The sequence below is a fragment of the Syngnathoides biaculeatus genome, chromosome 11 (assembly GCF_019802595.1).
Source record: "Syngnathoides biaculeatus isolate LvHL_M chromosome 11, ASM1980259v1, whole genome shotgun sequence".
NCBI lineage: Eukaryota > Metazoa > Chordata > Actinopteri > Syngnathiformes > Syngnathidae > Syngnathoides > Syngnathoides biaculeatus.
In genome coordinates, this window is record NC_084650.1 from 2,542,131 (window position 1) to 2,558,601 (window position 16,471).

General features: G+C 40.3%; 1 protein-coding gene across 4 annotated transcripts; it reads left to right on the top strand.

Moving 5' to 3' along the window:
* Positions 1–845: 845 nt before the first annotated feature.
* On the top strand, positions 846–12,360 carry zgc:195212 (DUF4554 domain-containing protein). Of its 4 annotated transcripts, none has more exons than XR_009797241.1 (14): positions 846–1,086; positions 1,300–1,396; positions 2,498–2,551; positions 2,632–2,744; positions 2,815–2,898; positions 4,516–4,568; positions 6,354–6,458; positions 7,018–7,213; positions 7,737–7,860; positions 11,090–11,248; positions 11,355–11,473; positions 11,610–11,724; positions 11,794–11,892; positions 12,038–12,360. XR_009797241.1 is itself a non-coding variant. In XM_061835900.1 (14 exons), exons 1-14 carry the CDS (start codon positions 1,066–1,068, stop codon positions 12,083–12,085), a joined length of 1,386 nt encoding a protein of 461 aa, XP_061691884.1. In that variant the 5' UTR covers positions 846–1,065; the 3' UTR covers positions 12,086–12,360. The 4 variants fall into 4 exon arrangements, 3 of the variants coding, with proteins under 3 accessions (XP_061691884.1, XP_061691885.1, XP_061691886.1); XM_061835900.1 differs by having other exon boundaries at positions 11,355–11,476; positions 11,614–11,724; XM_061835901.1 differs by having other exon boundaries at positions 6,354–6,455; positions 11,355–11,476; positions 11,614–11,724.
* Positions 12,361–16,471: the final 4,111 nt, after the last annotated feature.

Genomic DNA, 16,471 nt, shown 5'->3' on the forward strand with positions numbered 1-16,471 from the left:
ATGAAGTAGTAATATGAGGTTTGGCTGTTGACAGATTCTATTCATCTTGTTCCTTGGGATGTACTGATACATTTATTACTCATAGTATTGTCACTGCCTGTGTTCTTGTGTTTCAGTGCACGTAATTACGCCGGTGGATACAAGGAGTGGTCTGAGAGACAGGGACGGTGACTTTTATTGAATGAAAAACATGGTATACCAAATGGGACCATATAGTTTTTCTTTTGTATCGTGATATGTTGTTGTTTGTAGTCCATGTTTTCATTAAAGCAATTACAAGTTTCTGTGTTGCAGTTCGTCACCATTGTTGAGTCCTTTGTGTAAACATTTTAAAATTAAGAATAACAAGGGCCGAAAAATGCCCTGCAACGAGTTCAAGATTGCTGGGATAGTCTCCAACATTCTCCTGACCCTTGTGAGGATAAGCAGCTCAGAAAAACGATGGATGAAGGCAGAGACACCATCCAATCGTTGTTTATAGTTTTTGCCCCATTAGGCCTTTATTATAAACTATTCATCCATTTTCTGAGCCACTTATCCTCCTCACTAGGATCACAGGAGTGCCGGAGCCTATTATAAACAAATATTTGGATTTTTTTTTTTTTTTTTTTTTAAATCTCTGGTTAATGCAAGAGAAGAAAACTTTCTTCCTCCAAACTATAGTTTATAATACTATAATGTTGCTAAATTTCATGACAGATTTATATTTAACTAGAATTTAACAGCAAATGCATCTTAAAATAAAATAAAATAATGGAAAAGAATATTAAAATAGAAATTACCTCCATTTTTTTTCTTCATCTAAGATGACCCGCTGTGGCGACCCCTAAAGGGACCAGCCGAAAGGAAGAATCATTGTTGGAAGTATTATCTTGTGCACAAGTACATAACATTGAGCTCCTTTGATGACAAATAATGGTGTATTTTTATGAAAATGTACGCTCACTAAAACTGTTAATCTTTGAAAGCAATTCGCCAGAAAGATGTTATTCCAAAATAATGTAACTGATAACGTCAAATGATGATTAATAGCACCTGTGACAGTCGGACATACAGCTCTTAAAGATGCTGGAACAAATAAAACAGGTAACCTTTGTGATTTAAAAAAAAAAAAGTAATTAATAGGGGCGGGTTTTTTCATGCCAGAAACTATTTTAGATGTGAGTTATGATTTGCAGAGGTATTCTAAAGATCTTTCTTTAATAGTTAAGAAAATACGCTTATTTTACAACGTTTAGCATAGTATCATACTGTAGGATGCTATGCTCGTAGTTATCACGTCGTTTTCATCGAACATAGGCGCTGCAGCTCTTTATACTTTTGGGAAAGAAAGGTCAATATCAAGGAGGACTTTTGGTTCTACTCTGGGCTGAACCAGGAGCTGCAAACTGCACTGGTAAGTTTTATTAAGCTATTTAGCTATTTGTGTTCCTTTCCGCTAAAGCTAACAGTGACAGCTAATGCCGTAAGCCCCTAATGAGAGGATTCAAAAGTAAAACATCTTGTTACATTAATAAGTAAAAAAAAAAAAATAACCGCGGTTTGATGTACTTGTTAGTTATTTTACATGGTATACATCATTAAATGATTGTCGTAATTTCATCCATGGTTCATTTTTATTTATAATTTGGTAAGAAATGGTTTCAACTGGTGTCACCTTGGAACCTGTATTTTCCTATTGTTGCAAAGTTGTTGCACTTATATTAAGAGCAACGAAGCTTTTTTTTGTTGTTGTTGTTTGGTTAAAATGTGTAATCTCAACAACATATACGATACATTATATTTTTAATGGCATTTCAAAGAAGTTTCACATGTCAAAAGCATTGTAATTTATTGATAAATAGAGGAAATTGGCAAGCAATGTAGAATGATTTTCTCGTTATAGTAAATTCAATTGTCCCACTGGGTTCAGCATCTCCTAGTGTTGCAAAGTAGTAACCGACTTTTATAGAATTAAAGAATATTTTTTTTTTTTCATTGAGAAATAGCAACTGAAAACTCGTGTACAGGACATTGTATTTTTTAATCTGTTTCAAATGAACCACCGATGGCATTTTGTTAGCCATGATGACCTCTCGCTCCAGTCTGAGTAACATTTCCTGTCTCTTACCCATTATGTTCCATGTGAGAACTTGATATACCTCTGTACTCTACAGAGAAAATCAGAACACAAGTACGGGTATTTTTTTACTCGCTGTCCATGCCCCACTCAAAAAGACTCACTTTTAGGTTCCAGCCCAGCAGTTGAGAATCACTGTGGGTGTTTTTTTTTTTCTTTGAAAAAATATGAATATTGACACCATACTGCATATTTGTATGTTTTTTTGGCTACTTTGTCCAGTGAATAAAGAAGCTTTTCAAGACTAATTAACTTTTGATTTCCTCACTAACAAAAAAGCAACATACCCTCCAGCCTGCAGTTGTTTGGAATTTTGTTCTTGACAGAAGAAACATAAACAAAGGCTGAAAAATATCATCTCTTCTATATATTGGGCAGTTGCTGCTGCAGGCTCTAAGTGGAGAAGAATCCAACTGGAAACCTTCCAAAATGGTATGTCCAGTCAGCCTTTTACCTCACCAAATCCTGCAATCATGTCACCTTTGGGACAGATTTGTTTTCTGTTGTTTTAGTTCTCACAGATGTGAAGTTTTCCTGCAGTGGAACAATTCCTGAGCCTGACCCAGAGGAGCTGCGTGCTTTCACCGACGTGCATGGCTCCCTGAAACTACTGCTATCCTTTCAGGTCTAAAATGGACTAATAGTTTGTATCTTCTACAAACAGCTTTTGTCTTTTTGTCTGTTTTTGGTCACAGGTAAAGGATTTAAGATTCCTCAGTCCACAGTGGCCTGCCCATATCAAAGCTTTCCTGAGCCTATTTAGTCTGGTCAATGCAGGGGTAGGCATGATTCCTCACAAACTTACAGTGGCTTGTGATAACATTCGACCCCCTTGAACTTTTCAACCTTTCGCCACATTTCAGGCTTCAAACATAAAGATATAGAATAAATATTTTTTGTCAAGAATCAACAACAAGTGGGACACAATCGTGAAGTGGAACAAAATCTATTGGATATTTCAAACCTTTTGAACAGATAAAAACCTGAAAAGTGAGCTGTGCAATATTATTCGGCCCCCTTGCATTAATACTTTGTAGCGCCACCTTTTGCTGCAATTACAGCTGCAGGAGTTTTGCTCAACGAGAGACTGAAATTCTTGCCCATTCTTCCTTGCAAAACAGCTCCAGCTCAGTGAGGTTGGATGGAGAGCATTCGTGAGCAGCAGTCTTCAGCTCTGCCCACAGATTCTCGATTGGATTCAAGTCTGGACTTTGACTTGGCCATTCTAGCACCTGGATACGTTTATTTGTGAACCATTCAATTGTAGATTGGCTTTATGTTTTGGATCCTTGTCCTGTTGGAAGATAAATCTCCATCGCAGTCTCAGGTCTTTTGCAGACTCCAACAGGTTTTCTTCCAGAATGGTCCTGTATTTGGCGCCATTCATCTTCCCATCAATATGAACCATCTTCCCTGTCCCTGCTGAAGAAAAGCAGGCCCAAACCATGAGGCTGCCACCACCATGTTTGTCAGTGGAGTTGGTGTATTCAGGGTAATGAGGTGGGTTGCTTTTACGACAAATATATCATGTTGCATTATGACCAAAAAGTTCGGTTTTGGTTTCATCTGAATGGAGCACCTTCTTCCACATGTTTGGTGTGTCTCCACGTGGCTTGTGGAAAACTTTAAACAAGACTTTTTATGGATATCTTTGAAAAATGGCTTTTTTCTTGCCATTCTTCCATAAAGGCCAGATTTGTCCAGTGTACAACTGATTGTTTTCCTATGGACCGACTCTCCCACCTCAGCTGTAGATCTCTGCAGTTCATCCAGAGCGATCATGGGCCTCTTGGCTGCATCTCTGATCAGTCTTCTCCTTGTTTGAGGTGAAAGTTTAGAGGGACGGCCAGGTCTTGGTAGATTTGCAATCGTATGATAATCCTTCCATTTCAATATGATTGCTTGCACAGTGCTCCTTAAGATGTTTAAACAGTATCTCGGACCTGCCAGGTATGTTCCTTGGTCTTCATGATGCTCTCTGCACTTTAAACAGAACCCTGAGACTATCATAGAGCAGGTGCATTTGATTGACTTGATTACGTACAGGTGGATTCTATTTATCATCATCAGTCAAGATTGGATTATTCAGGGATCCTCACTGAATTTCTGGAGTGAGTTTGCTGCACTGAAGGTAAAGGGGCCGAATAATATTGCACGCCCCACTTTTGAGTTTTTTATTTGTTAAAAAGGATAAAATATCCAATAAATTTTGTTGCACTTCACAATTGTGTCCCACTTTGTTGTTGACTCTTGACAAAAAAAATAATTATATCTTTATGTTTGAAGAGTGAAATGTGGAGAAAGGTTGAAAAGTTCAATAAGGCCGAATACTTTAACAAGGCACAGTATCTCCACAACAGAAGTGGAAATGGAAAATGTTAACCTTTTTTTCATAGACTAGAGTGCACCTGCGATGCAAATTCCCTCAGACCGTCAAGGAAGAATTTAGGTTTGTATTATATACATATGTATAAATACACTGTAACTAGAATTTTGTATATATAAGATATTTCACTGTGAAATTTAACAAAACTATGCCTCCCCAGATTATTTAAATGTGCAATATTTTACGAGAGCAACTTTTTCTTGTATTTGGAACATAATGTTGGCACTATGGAGTCTCGGTAAACGTGAAATATGAATTAAAATACTCCTTGGATTCCTGACTCCCAGACGTTTGTGCCAAGAGGCTTGAAATCAGGTAATTTGGATTTATCAAGATTATCTAGGTCACTAGTGAAGAGCTCCGCCTACCACTCAACTCTGAGCCACTAGAATCAACAATACTTATACATGGCGGCAACCAATTGGAGGAAAGCTGGCTTAGCCAAATAATGGCCAAAGCACATACAAAATTGGGTCCAGCAAAAAACTGGCCCACACTGACCTTTTCTGGACACTGGTATGACAAAACCAAGGTGTATTCTAAAAGGAAATTGCCACTTTTACACAATGTTGGAGAGTCACTCTGTGGAGTTGTACATAGCCAAAATATCCATCCATCTATTTTCTGGGCCGCTTATCCTCACGAAGGTAGCGGGAGTGCTGGAGCCTATCCCAGCTGTCATCGGGCAGGAGGCGGGGTGCACCCTGAACGTGTTGCCAGCAAATTGCTTGGGACATAGAGACAAAGAACAGCCACTTTCACAATCACACCTCTGGGCAATTGAGAGTCTCCAATTAATGCTGCATGTTTTAGGGATATGGGAGGAAACCGGAGTGCTTGGAGAAAACCCACACAGGCACGGGGAGAACATGCGAACTCCACACAGGCAGGGCCGGTATTCGAACCATGATCCTCAAACCAGTTCCTTCAACTGTACTGCCAGGCAAAATATGAGACTTCTAAAAATACGTAATCCAAGATAAATCTGCAGTGGATACATGGATGCAAAAATACCACCATGCCTTCATTGCAGGAATTGTTTAAAATTACACTGGTTAGCATATCCGGCTCACAGTTCTGGGTTAAAATCTGGCCTCACGTGTGGAATATGCATGCTCTCCCCATGGTTCTGTAGGTTTTCTCCGGGTACTCTGGTTTCCTTCCACATCTCAAAAGCATGCATGGTAGGTTCATTGAAAACCTTGAACTACGTGTAGATGCAAATGGTTGTTTGTTTATATGTGCCCTGCGTTTAACTGGGGAACAGTTCGGGGCGTACCTTGTCTAAATGTAAACATTTATTAAATGTAACTTGTTTTATGGCATCACGGTGACGCATAGATGCGTAGAGTGTTGGCCTCACAGTTCTGATGCCAGGGGTTCAAATCCCAGCTCCGCCAGTGTGGTGTTGCATGTCCTCCCTGTGCCTGTGTGGATTTTCGCCGGGCACTCTGGTTTCCTACCACATCTCTAAAACATGCATTCATTGGAGACTAAATTGCCCTTAGGTGTGATTGTGAGTGCGAATGGTTGTTCGTTTTTATGTGCGCTGTGATTGACTGGCAACCAGTTCAGGATGTACTCTGCCTCCTGCCCAAACATAGCTGGAATAGGCTCCAGCACCTCCGCAACCTTTGTGAGGATAAGCGGGAGAGAAGATGAATGAACATTTCATCTACCTGTCCTTGATGCAGTGGTACAATTTCATTGTTTTCAGCACATTTTGACGTTGACCATAACATCAAAACAATAGGTCAATGCTCATCAAATATCAGAGAGCAACTAACTGTAACCAAGTTTATGAAACATCCATCAATGTGATGACAACATAATTTTGTATTCTTGCAGAGCAAACTTCACAAGGAGACTTACACTGGCAATGGGACCGACACTTATGTTGGACGTCACTTGCAGTTCCCTCCCAGTAGCGGACAATCCAGTTCATGTGAAGTTGTATCAGCACAAATACTACCTTTACAAATATAATAATCCTCTGATTTGATTGACACTCAGAGAGATACAGTATTTATCACTGTGGTTGTAATTTGCAGTGGTTTAAACTATACATTGCATTGCATATGCATTTATTTATTTAAGCAATAAATGTGCCTTGATGTACCGTAAGTATTTTATCAGTTGTTTTTACCTAAGATGTTCTTCTATTTTTATTCTATTTCATTCACGTGTGCATGTTGTGTTGAAGCACTCATCATTTTGTTGTATGCACAGCATATGATGTTAGAGGCTTTTGATTGATTGATTGATTGATTGATTGATTGATTGATTGATTGATACGTGATCATACTAAAAGCTCTGTTGGATGTTTTTTGTACAATAAATAAGATGTCAATCAAAATGAGAATCATTCTAACAATGCCAGAGTTTTTGATGCAACCTTATCATAGTCCTTAACTAACAAAACAATGTAAGAGACTGAAAATATTGTGCTTTCATAACTAAAGCCATTCAATGTTTGTTAAACCTCTTTTTCCCATTTCTTTTGGATTTGAAGCGGCAACAAGTTGGTGAAAAAAGGAAGCTGGTGTCCTGGAGGCCACCCTGTCCTTGGCAGTATATTGCCTCTTAGAATCCCACCTGAGACCATGGACAACGGCCTATACGGCGAACTCAACATGCAGCTTGTGGCTCTGCTGTCACCTTGTGTGCTACAATACCCCAATCTAGAAACCCTTCTTACACATGTAGAAGTATCCTTTAATTTGTAAATGCTTATATTGTGTACCCTACTAACCCTAACCCTACTAATTACAATACGTCAAGGTGAAATAACATGATCTCCCCGTGCCTGTGTGGGTTTTCTCCGGGTACTCCGGTTAACTCCCACATCCCAAAAACATGCATTCATTGGAGACCCTAAATTACCACACAATGTGATTAAGTGTGACTGTTGTCAACCAGTTCTGGTTGTACACTGCCTTCTGTCTGATGACAGCTGGGATAGGCTCCAGCACTCCCGTGACCCTCGTGAGGATAAGTGGCTCAGAAAATAGATAGATAGATAGATAGATAGATAGATAGATAATTTGTATAATTTCAAAAACAAATTATACAGAGGATCAGATCACACACATGCGGGTCCAGTGCCTTGCTCATTGACACCTTGACTGTTGTCAGGAAGCAGACTAGCAGTAATTACAAATGAGCTACTGCTTATTCATCTCACACAAATCCTACACATGGCCCACATTGAGTCCCTTAACATGTGGCTAGGTGTTGACTTACCCACCGTCTCGTGTTCCAATGACATTCCCCTCAGCCTTCTTCCGAAACCTCTTTGCACATCTGGATTCCCAGGAATTTGGGGAGCTAATTCTTCGCTGCCTCTCCTCCACAGGTTTGTGGCTAATTTAAATGGAACACCACACACAGACAGTCAAGATGCATTGTACATGAGTTCAAGAATAGACCTAAATTTTAAAGAAATTTTCTGAAGCAGTTACTTCTTAAAACATGAGTTAAGGTGAACAGTTTAAAAGCCCCATGTTTACAAAAGAGTGAGTGTGAGTACGGAGCTAGCTTGACCGGGCTTGTTAAAGCCTTCATAAAATACATGCTCGGTATTTTAATGCAACTAATTAAAACTTCAGAGAGCAATGTGCAAGCACATGGGAAGAAGATGTTACATACATGCGCTGTCCTTCTCTGTGACAACAGTGAAATGATCTTTTTAGTCTGCCTCATGTGAGTCAGTAATCTGTGCAAAAAGAGATAAAATGGAATTCACTGTGCATAGATTTTCACAGGAAAAAATATAGCAAAAAACAGTCAACTGCTTAGAATTCTCTTTTTTTTTTTTTTTTTTAAGATGAACAAAAGATCTGTTCCCTATTAATCCCATTCCTCGTGTTCCCTATTTTAACAAGCTCAGTCTTCCTGTTGCTTTTATGCTTTTTTTTTTTTTTTTTTTTTTTGCTGCTGCATAAAATTACTTCCAGGTTTGAGAAGGACTGCAGTTTATATTGTAATTTGTCCACAGGATTGTGGTATTACAGTGAAGAAAATAAGTATTTGAACACCCTGCTATATTGCAATTTCTCCCACTTAGATATCATGGAGGGGTCCGAAATTTTCATCATAGGTGCATGTCCACTGTGACAGAGATAATCTAAAAAAAAAAGAAATCCAGAAATCACAATGTATGATTTTTTTTAACGATTTATTTGTGTGATACAGCTGCATATAAGTATTTGAACACCTGAGGAAACCATTGTTAATATTTGGTACAGTAGCTTTTGTTTAGAATTACAGAGGTCAAATGTTTCCTGTAGTTGATCACCAGGTTTGCACACATTGGAGGAGGGATTTTGGCCCACTCCTCCACACAGATCTTCTCTAGATCTGAGGTTTCTGGGCTGTCGCTGAGCAACACTGAGTTTCAGCTCCCTCCAAAGATTTTCTATTGGGTTTAGGTCTGGAGACTGGCTAGGCCACGCCAGAACCTTGATATATGCTTCTTACGGAGCCGCTCTTTGGTTTTCCTGGCTGTGTGCTTCAGGTCATTGTCATGTTGAAAGACCCAGCTACGACCCATTGTCAATGCTCTGACTGAGGGGAAAAGGGTTGTTTCCCAAAATCCCACAATACATGGCCGCGGTCATCCTCTCTTTAATACACTGCAGTTGTCCTCTCCCCATGTGCAGAAAAACTCCCCAAAGCATGATGCTACCACCCCCATACTTCACAGTAGGGATGGTGTTCTTGGGATGGAACTCATCATTCGTCTTCCTCCAAACACGGTTCACAGTCACCTTGGAAACAGTGGTTCCATCTCTTTTCAGGTCATTGACCAAGTACTGGCGCGTAGTCCTGGGCGTATTCCTCGCGTTTCTAAGGATCATTGAGACCCCACGAGGTGATATCTTGCATGGGGCTCCACTCCGATTGAGATTGATCGTCATGTTTAGCTTGTTCCGTTTTCTAATGATTGCTCCAACAGTGGACCTTTTTTCACCAAGCTGCTTGGCAATTTATTCGTAGCCCTTTCCAGCCATGTGGAGTTGCACAATTTTCTCTGGTGTCTTTGGACAGCACTTTGGTCTTGGCCATGTTACAAGTTTGAGTCTCACTGGTTGTATGGGGTGTACAGGTGTCTTTATGCAGGTAACGACCTCACAGAGGTGCATCTGATTCAGGATAATACATGAAGTGGAGGTGGTCCTTTAAAGGGGGACTGACAGGTCTTTGAGGGTCAGAATTCTAGCTGATAGGCAAGTGTTCAAATACTTACTTGCAGCTGTATCATACAAATAAATCGTTAAAAAAATCGTGATTTCTGGAATTTTCTTTTTAGATTATCTCTCTCATAGTGGACATGCACCTACGATGAAAATTTTAGACCCCTCCATGATTTTTAAGTAGGAGAACCTGCAATATCGCAGGGTGTTCAAATACTTATTTTTTCACTGTACACATTTTTGCCACAGGCTACTACAGGAAATAGAATGTAAATAATTCCCACTTCTTCATAAGTTTAATTAATTATAAAGTGCAGCAATGTTTTTCTGTTCAACATACTTGTGACTTAAAGTTTTGTCGCTTAAAATACTCACATGTGTCCCGTACACATATAAAAGAGAAACTGAAGCAAAATTTTCTCAAGAAATCTGATCTTGTTTTGCGATGTGATTTATGTAAAATAAAAAAAAAAATTTTTTTGCATTAAAACAAATTGAAAATTTCTTATGTATTATTATATTAAGTATGGTATGATTTTATTTTTCTGGCCCCTTTGACATCAAATTAAGCTGGATGTGGCCACTGAGCTATGAGCTTGACACCCCTGTATGTAAAGATGATGAGACGATATGCAAGGCTCAATTGCCTGCGGTTTTTACTGCAAGTATAGCTTTGGGGTTTTGTATAGTAGTGATGGTTTCTATAATTCTGAAGTCATAATCGTGGTATTAAGAAGTGCAATTAAGACAGACATGCAGGGACACTGAAGGCCCTGGTACCAAATGCACAGCCCACCTTTGTGAAAAATAATTTATGTTTTTATAATTTGCACACTTTGCTGATTAATTTACTCCATATGGGGAATCTGCGCAGCATAGGTTACAATTTAAAATTCTTTTATTGTAGTCTTGATTGGTTGTTAAATCAGTTGTTTTACCATTTTTGTTCTACGTACGTTGGAGGTTACAGCAAATGAATGTCAAGTCCAAACAACATGCACCACTCAGTTTTTGGAGCTCTCCTTCTAAGATGAAACTCAACAGAACACAGTGTTGACATTTACAGTAAAGTGTGATTTACATTTGGAGCTTTGAATGTAAACTAATCAAAAATTATAGTGGCACTGATGTAAACACATCTTGGCCTGATTCAAGAGAAACTGTGCCACTTATGTTTCATCTTTTTGTAATTGACACTGCAGCTCAAATGCTGAAGAAAACGCTGATTTACATCATTTTAAAGTACTGTAATACATTCCACAAAACAAACTAAAACATTAAATAGTGCTCTTGCTCCTTCAGCAAATGTGCTATGGAATCAGCGAATTCAATGCCATTTAATTGTTTTTTTTTTCATGTTTTGTCTTTTGATCCGATCTTCTTCTCCAGATCGTTCACAAGAAGGGAGCATTGTGTTTGCTGTGGAGGACAAAACCTGTCAAGAACCTGAGAAAAGATTACAGTTGAACCCTGTAAAACAGAAACTCTTGATATTCCTCTTTTTACAGCACACTGACCCATTTATCTCACAGCTTTCAGACTTTATGGGTAAGAGACAACTCAAAAATCAACACGATTTTTAGTCATTCTTCTTCATTTAGAAAGGAGAAATTGAGTCTGAGGATTCAGTATCATTTAACGTATCATGTGATAGATACTGAAGCTTTGATCGAGCGCCACCTAGAGGACATTCTGAATAAAAACAGGCAGGCAGTCACAGGAGCTCTGCACACTGAGTTGAGTAACACCTGGAAGGCTCAAGTCCGCAAAAAAAAGGTACACTCTCCCCAAAGAGGAGGAGTTCCAGGTGCAGAGGGAGCAGCAGCCGTGACAAAAACATAATTTTTTTTTGTCTCTGTCACTTTGTCAGAGTGTGAATATCAAACCGGTATGTTTAATGTGTGTGCTTAAAGAACCAAGAGAAGCTGCTTTCGGCTGCCAAGGTCATTCTCAGCGCCTCTATCAATGTTGTGAGCAGCAGCACCAACTTGAACTTCAGACTAGCCTGCCTGAATCGCATGCAGGTGACATTTTGAATGCCTTGCAGCTGTTTTACTTTTCTAGATGACTAGATTCCATTCATGTGCATGCAGGTGAGCAATACTCATGAACTGGGGACCTCTCTCCGTGAAGCTTTGCTTAGGGTGACATCATGGAGATGCGTCCCCAGGAAAACGTGCTACTCTGCTCAGGTAAACAGGAGCCTTGTTCAATTTGTGTAAATATTCACGTCATTTGGTATATGCACTATATATATATATATATATATATATATATATATATATATATATATATATATATATATATATATTGCTTGTCATTTCTTTACTTTGACAGGTAGAAGAACAACTGGAAAATGCTCAGGACACCAGAGAAGAAAACTGACTGATTGTGTTTAAAAAATGTTTGCTCTTGGTTGAATTCTAAAGAAGTCATGTTCAAAAGAATAGTTTATACTATCTGCTTCTTGAAAATGTACTGGAACCAAAATATGTTGAACCGTTATATTGCAGCGTGTTTCAATGTTTTAGGCTTCAAATCCAAATTGAGCAAAAACCCTTTAAACCTTATACAACATGTCAATATGGACAATAAATTGACATTTATTAGTAAATTTCACATTAAAAGTTAACTTGGCCTGAATAAAGTCCTGACTGTTTTATGCGCCTAAAGTCATTTCAGCGCTCTCGTTTTCCACCTTTAGGGTTATCATATGACACAGCAGAACTGTGTTATCATTTACAACAAATACAAGTGAAAACAAATGTGTGTGACAGCCTTGTCACAGCATCCTGGTTGGGATTGGGAATTTCTCAATTCTAGACCAGTGATTCCTAACAAGTGTGCTGTGGCAACAGTCTCTTCTTCTTCTTTTTTTCCTTTCGGCTTGTCCCGTGAGTGGCCGCCACACCGTCTCATCTTTTTCCATCTTAGCCTATCTTCTGCATCTTCCTCTCTAACCCCAACTGCCCTCATGTCTTCCCTCACCACATCCATAAACCTTCTCTTTGGTCTTCCTCTCACTCTTTTGCCTGGCAGCTCCATCCTCAACACCCTTCCACCAATATGATCACTCTCTCGCCTCTGAACATGTCCAAACCATTGAAGTCTGCTCTCTCGAATCTTGTCTCCAAAACATCCAACTTTGGCTGTCCCTCCCATGAGCTAATTTCTAATCCTATCCAACCTGCTCACTCCGAGTGAGAACCTCAACATCTTCATTTTTGCTACCTTGAGTTCTGCTTTGTGTTGTTTCTTCAGTGCCACCGTCTCTAATCCGTACATCATGGCCGGCCTCACCAGTTTTATAAATTTTGCCCTTCATCCTAGCAGAGACCTTTCTGTCACATAAAACACCAGACCCCTTCCCCCAGGTGTTCCAACCTGCTTGGACCCGTTTCTTCACTTCCTTACCACACTCACCATTGCTCTGGATTGTTGACCCTAAATATTTGAAGTCGTCCACCCTCGCTATCTCTTCTCCCTGTAGCCTCACTCTTCCCCCTCCACTTTTCTCATTCACGCACATATATTCTGTTTTACTTTGGCAAATCTTCATTCCTCTCCTTTCCAGTGCGTGTCTCCATCTTTCTAATCGTTCCTCCGCCTGCTCCCTGCTTTCACTCCATATCAAAATATCATCTGCGAACATCATGGTCCAAGGGGATTCCAGTCTAACCTTATCTGTCAGCCTATCCATTACCACTGCAAACAGGAAGGGGCTCAGATATGATCCCTGATGCAGTCCCACCACCACCTTAAATTCCTCTGTCACACCTAAGGCACACCTCACCATTGTTCGGCTGCCATCATACATGCCCTGGACTATTTTAACATACTTCTCTGCCACACCAGACTTACGCATGCAGTACCACAGTTCCTCTCTTGGTACTCTGTCATAGGCTTTCTCTAGATCCACAAAGACACAATGTAGCTCCTTCCGACCTTCTCTTTACTTTTCCACGAGCATCCTCGAGGCAAATAATGTATCTGTGGTACTCTTTCTACGCATGAAACCATACTGTTGCTCGCGAGTCTAGCCTCCACTACTCTTTCCCATAACTTCATTGTGTGGCTCATCAACTTTATTCCTCTATAATTCCCCCAGCTCTGAACATCGCCTTTGTTCTTAAAAGTGGGAACTAGCACACTTTCGTAAATCAAATTTGTGGCCAAAACAAACCAAAAAAAAAGCAAAGAGATGAAGCAAATTAAATTTGAATCTTAAATTTGTGCATCAATGTACTTGAGCGGCATAAATAAATGTTTTTCTGTGTGAAAAAAATTTGGTTGTCTTGCCTTCTTGTATTCTTCATTCTTCCAGATTGCTTAATGAGATGAGGTGTTAAAAAGAAAAAATTGTGAGAGGGCCGAAGGGTTCCCCCCAGATCTATCGATGGTGTTTGGTTGTTGTTTTTTTAAGTCACCTTTTTCATGCTTTGGTGTTTGCATGTCTGAAGAAAGAAAAATGGGAACTAGAACACTTTTCCTCCATTCTTCAGGCATCTTTTCGCTCACTAGTATTCTGTTGAATAAGTTGGTCAAAACTCCACAGCCATCTCTCCAAATTGATTCCCAACCTCCACCGGTATGTCATCAGGGCCAACTGCCTTTCCATTTTTCATCCTTTGTAGTGCCTTTCTGACTTCCCCCTTACTAATCATTGCCACTTCCTGGTCCTTCACACTTGCCTCTTCAGCTCTTCCTTCTCTCTCATTTTCTTCATTCATCAACTTCTCTAAGTATTCTTTCCATCTATTTAGCACACTACGGGCACCACTCAACACATTTCCATCTCTATTCTTAATCACCCTTACCTGCTGCACATCCTTCCCATCTCTATCCCTCTGTCTGGCCAACCTGTAGAGATCCTTTTCTCCTTCTTTCGTGTCCAACCTGGTGTACATGTCTTCAAATAGCCTTTGCCACCTCTACCTTTGCCCTACGTCGCATCTCGATGTACTCCTTTCGCCTCTCCTCAGTCCTCTCAGTGTCCCACTTCTTCTTCGCTAATATATTTCCTTGTTTGACTCCATGTGTTTTGGGGTTCCACCACCAAGTCACCTTCTCCCCTTTCCTACCAAAAGACATACCAAGTACTCTCCTGCCTGTTTCTCTGATTACCTTAGCTGTCGTAGTCGGGTCTTCCGAGAGCTTCTGCTGTCCATTGAGAGCCTGTCTCACCTCTTTCCGAAAGGCCCCACAACATTCTTCCTTTCTCAAATTCCACCACATGGTTCTCTGCTCTACCTTTGTCTCCTTAATCTTCCTTCCCTTCACCAGAGTCATCCTACACGCCAGCATCCTATGCTGTTGAGCTACACTCTCCCCTACCACCACTTTACAGTCAGTAATCTCCTTCAGATTACATCATCTACACAAAATATAATCCACCTGCGGGCTTCTACCTCCGCTCTTGTAGGTCACTATATGTTCCTCCCTCTTCTGGAAATAAGTGTTCACTGCAGCCATCTCCATCCTTTTTGCAGATTCCACCACCATCTGTCCATCAAAGTTCCTTTCTTGGATGCCGTACTTACCCATCACTTCTTCATCGCCCCTGTTTCCTCTACCAATATGTCCATTACAATGTGCACCAATCACAACTCTCTCGCTGTCTGGGATGCTCAGAACTTCTTCATCTAGTTCCTTCCAGAATTTCTCTTTCAACACTCGGTCACATCCTACCTGTGGGGCATAGCCGCTAACCACATTATACATAAGACCCTCAATTTCAAATTTTAGTCTCATCACTCGATCTGATACTCTTTTCACCTCCAAGACATTCTTAGCCAGCTCTTCCTTTAAAATAACCCCTACTCCATTTCTCTTCCCATCTACTCCGTGGTAGAATAATTTAAACCCTTCTCCTAAACTTCTAGCCTTACTACCTTTCCACCTGCTCTCTTGGATGCACAGAATATCAATCTTTCTCCTAAACAGTACACCCTGAAAACAACCAGATGTTGTGGGAAATTAATCAATTACACTGCATACCCATCCATCCACCTATTTTCCATACCGCTTATCCTCACTTATGTTGCGGGCATGTACAAATCTATCCCAATTATCTTTGAGCAAGAGGTGGCATAGCCACTAAACATATAAAGCTATACATTTGCACTCACAGCTAGGGGGCTATTATGAGTCATTTCACCAGCCATGCATATTTTTGGAATGTGGCAGGAAATCACAGTACTCGAAAAAGACCCATGCACCCACAGGGAGAATGTGGAAACTCCACACACAGAAGGCTGAATTTGAACCCAGGTCTTCAGAAGTGTGGAGCAAATGTGCTAACCAGTCATGCAGTGCACTACCTATCCTGAATATCCATCCATTTTGTGACTCCAGCACTCACGGGCCCTTGCGAGACGAAGCATCTTGGAAAATGGATGGATAGTTATACTTTTTGTGACATTTTTTTTTTTTTGGTTAGTTATATTGGGATAAATTTGCTGGCGAAGCACTTGTAACTCACAACTGGCATAGCTCAATGGGTGGTTTCTCTTTTGAAATGAATGTATGCTTCAACGGTTGTTGATGATGTAGCAGGACTTTCACTGGATTCACTTTCCACTCAGCATCGTTGCGAATGTGAGTGTATTTGGTTATCCATGTGCTCCGCGACTGACAGGTCGACCAATTCAGGGTGTGGTCTGCCTTCAGCGCCCCACGAGAGAGCACAGGATAAGCGATGTTGAGAGTGGATGGATGTTTGGTGTACACTCCGGAACAGGAGAGGGCAACAACGCGCCCCACCCTGTGGCG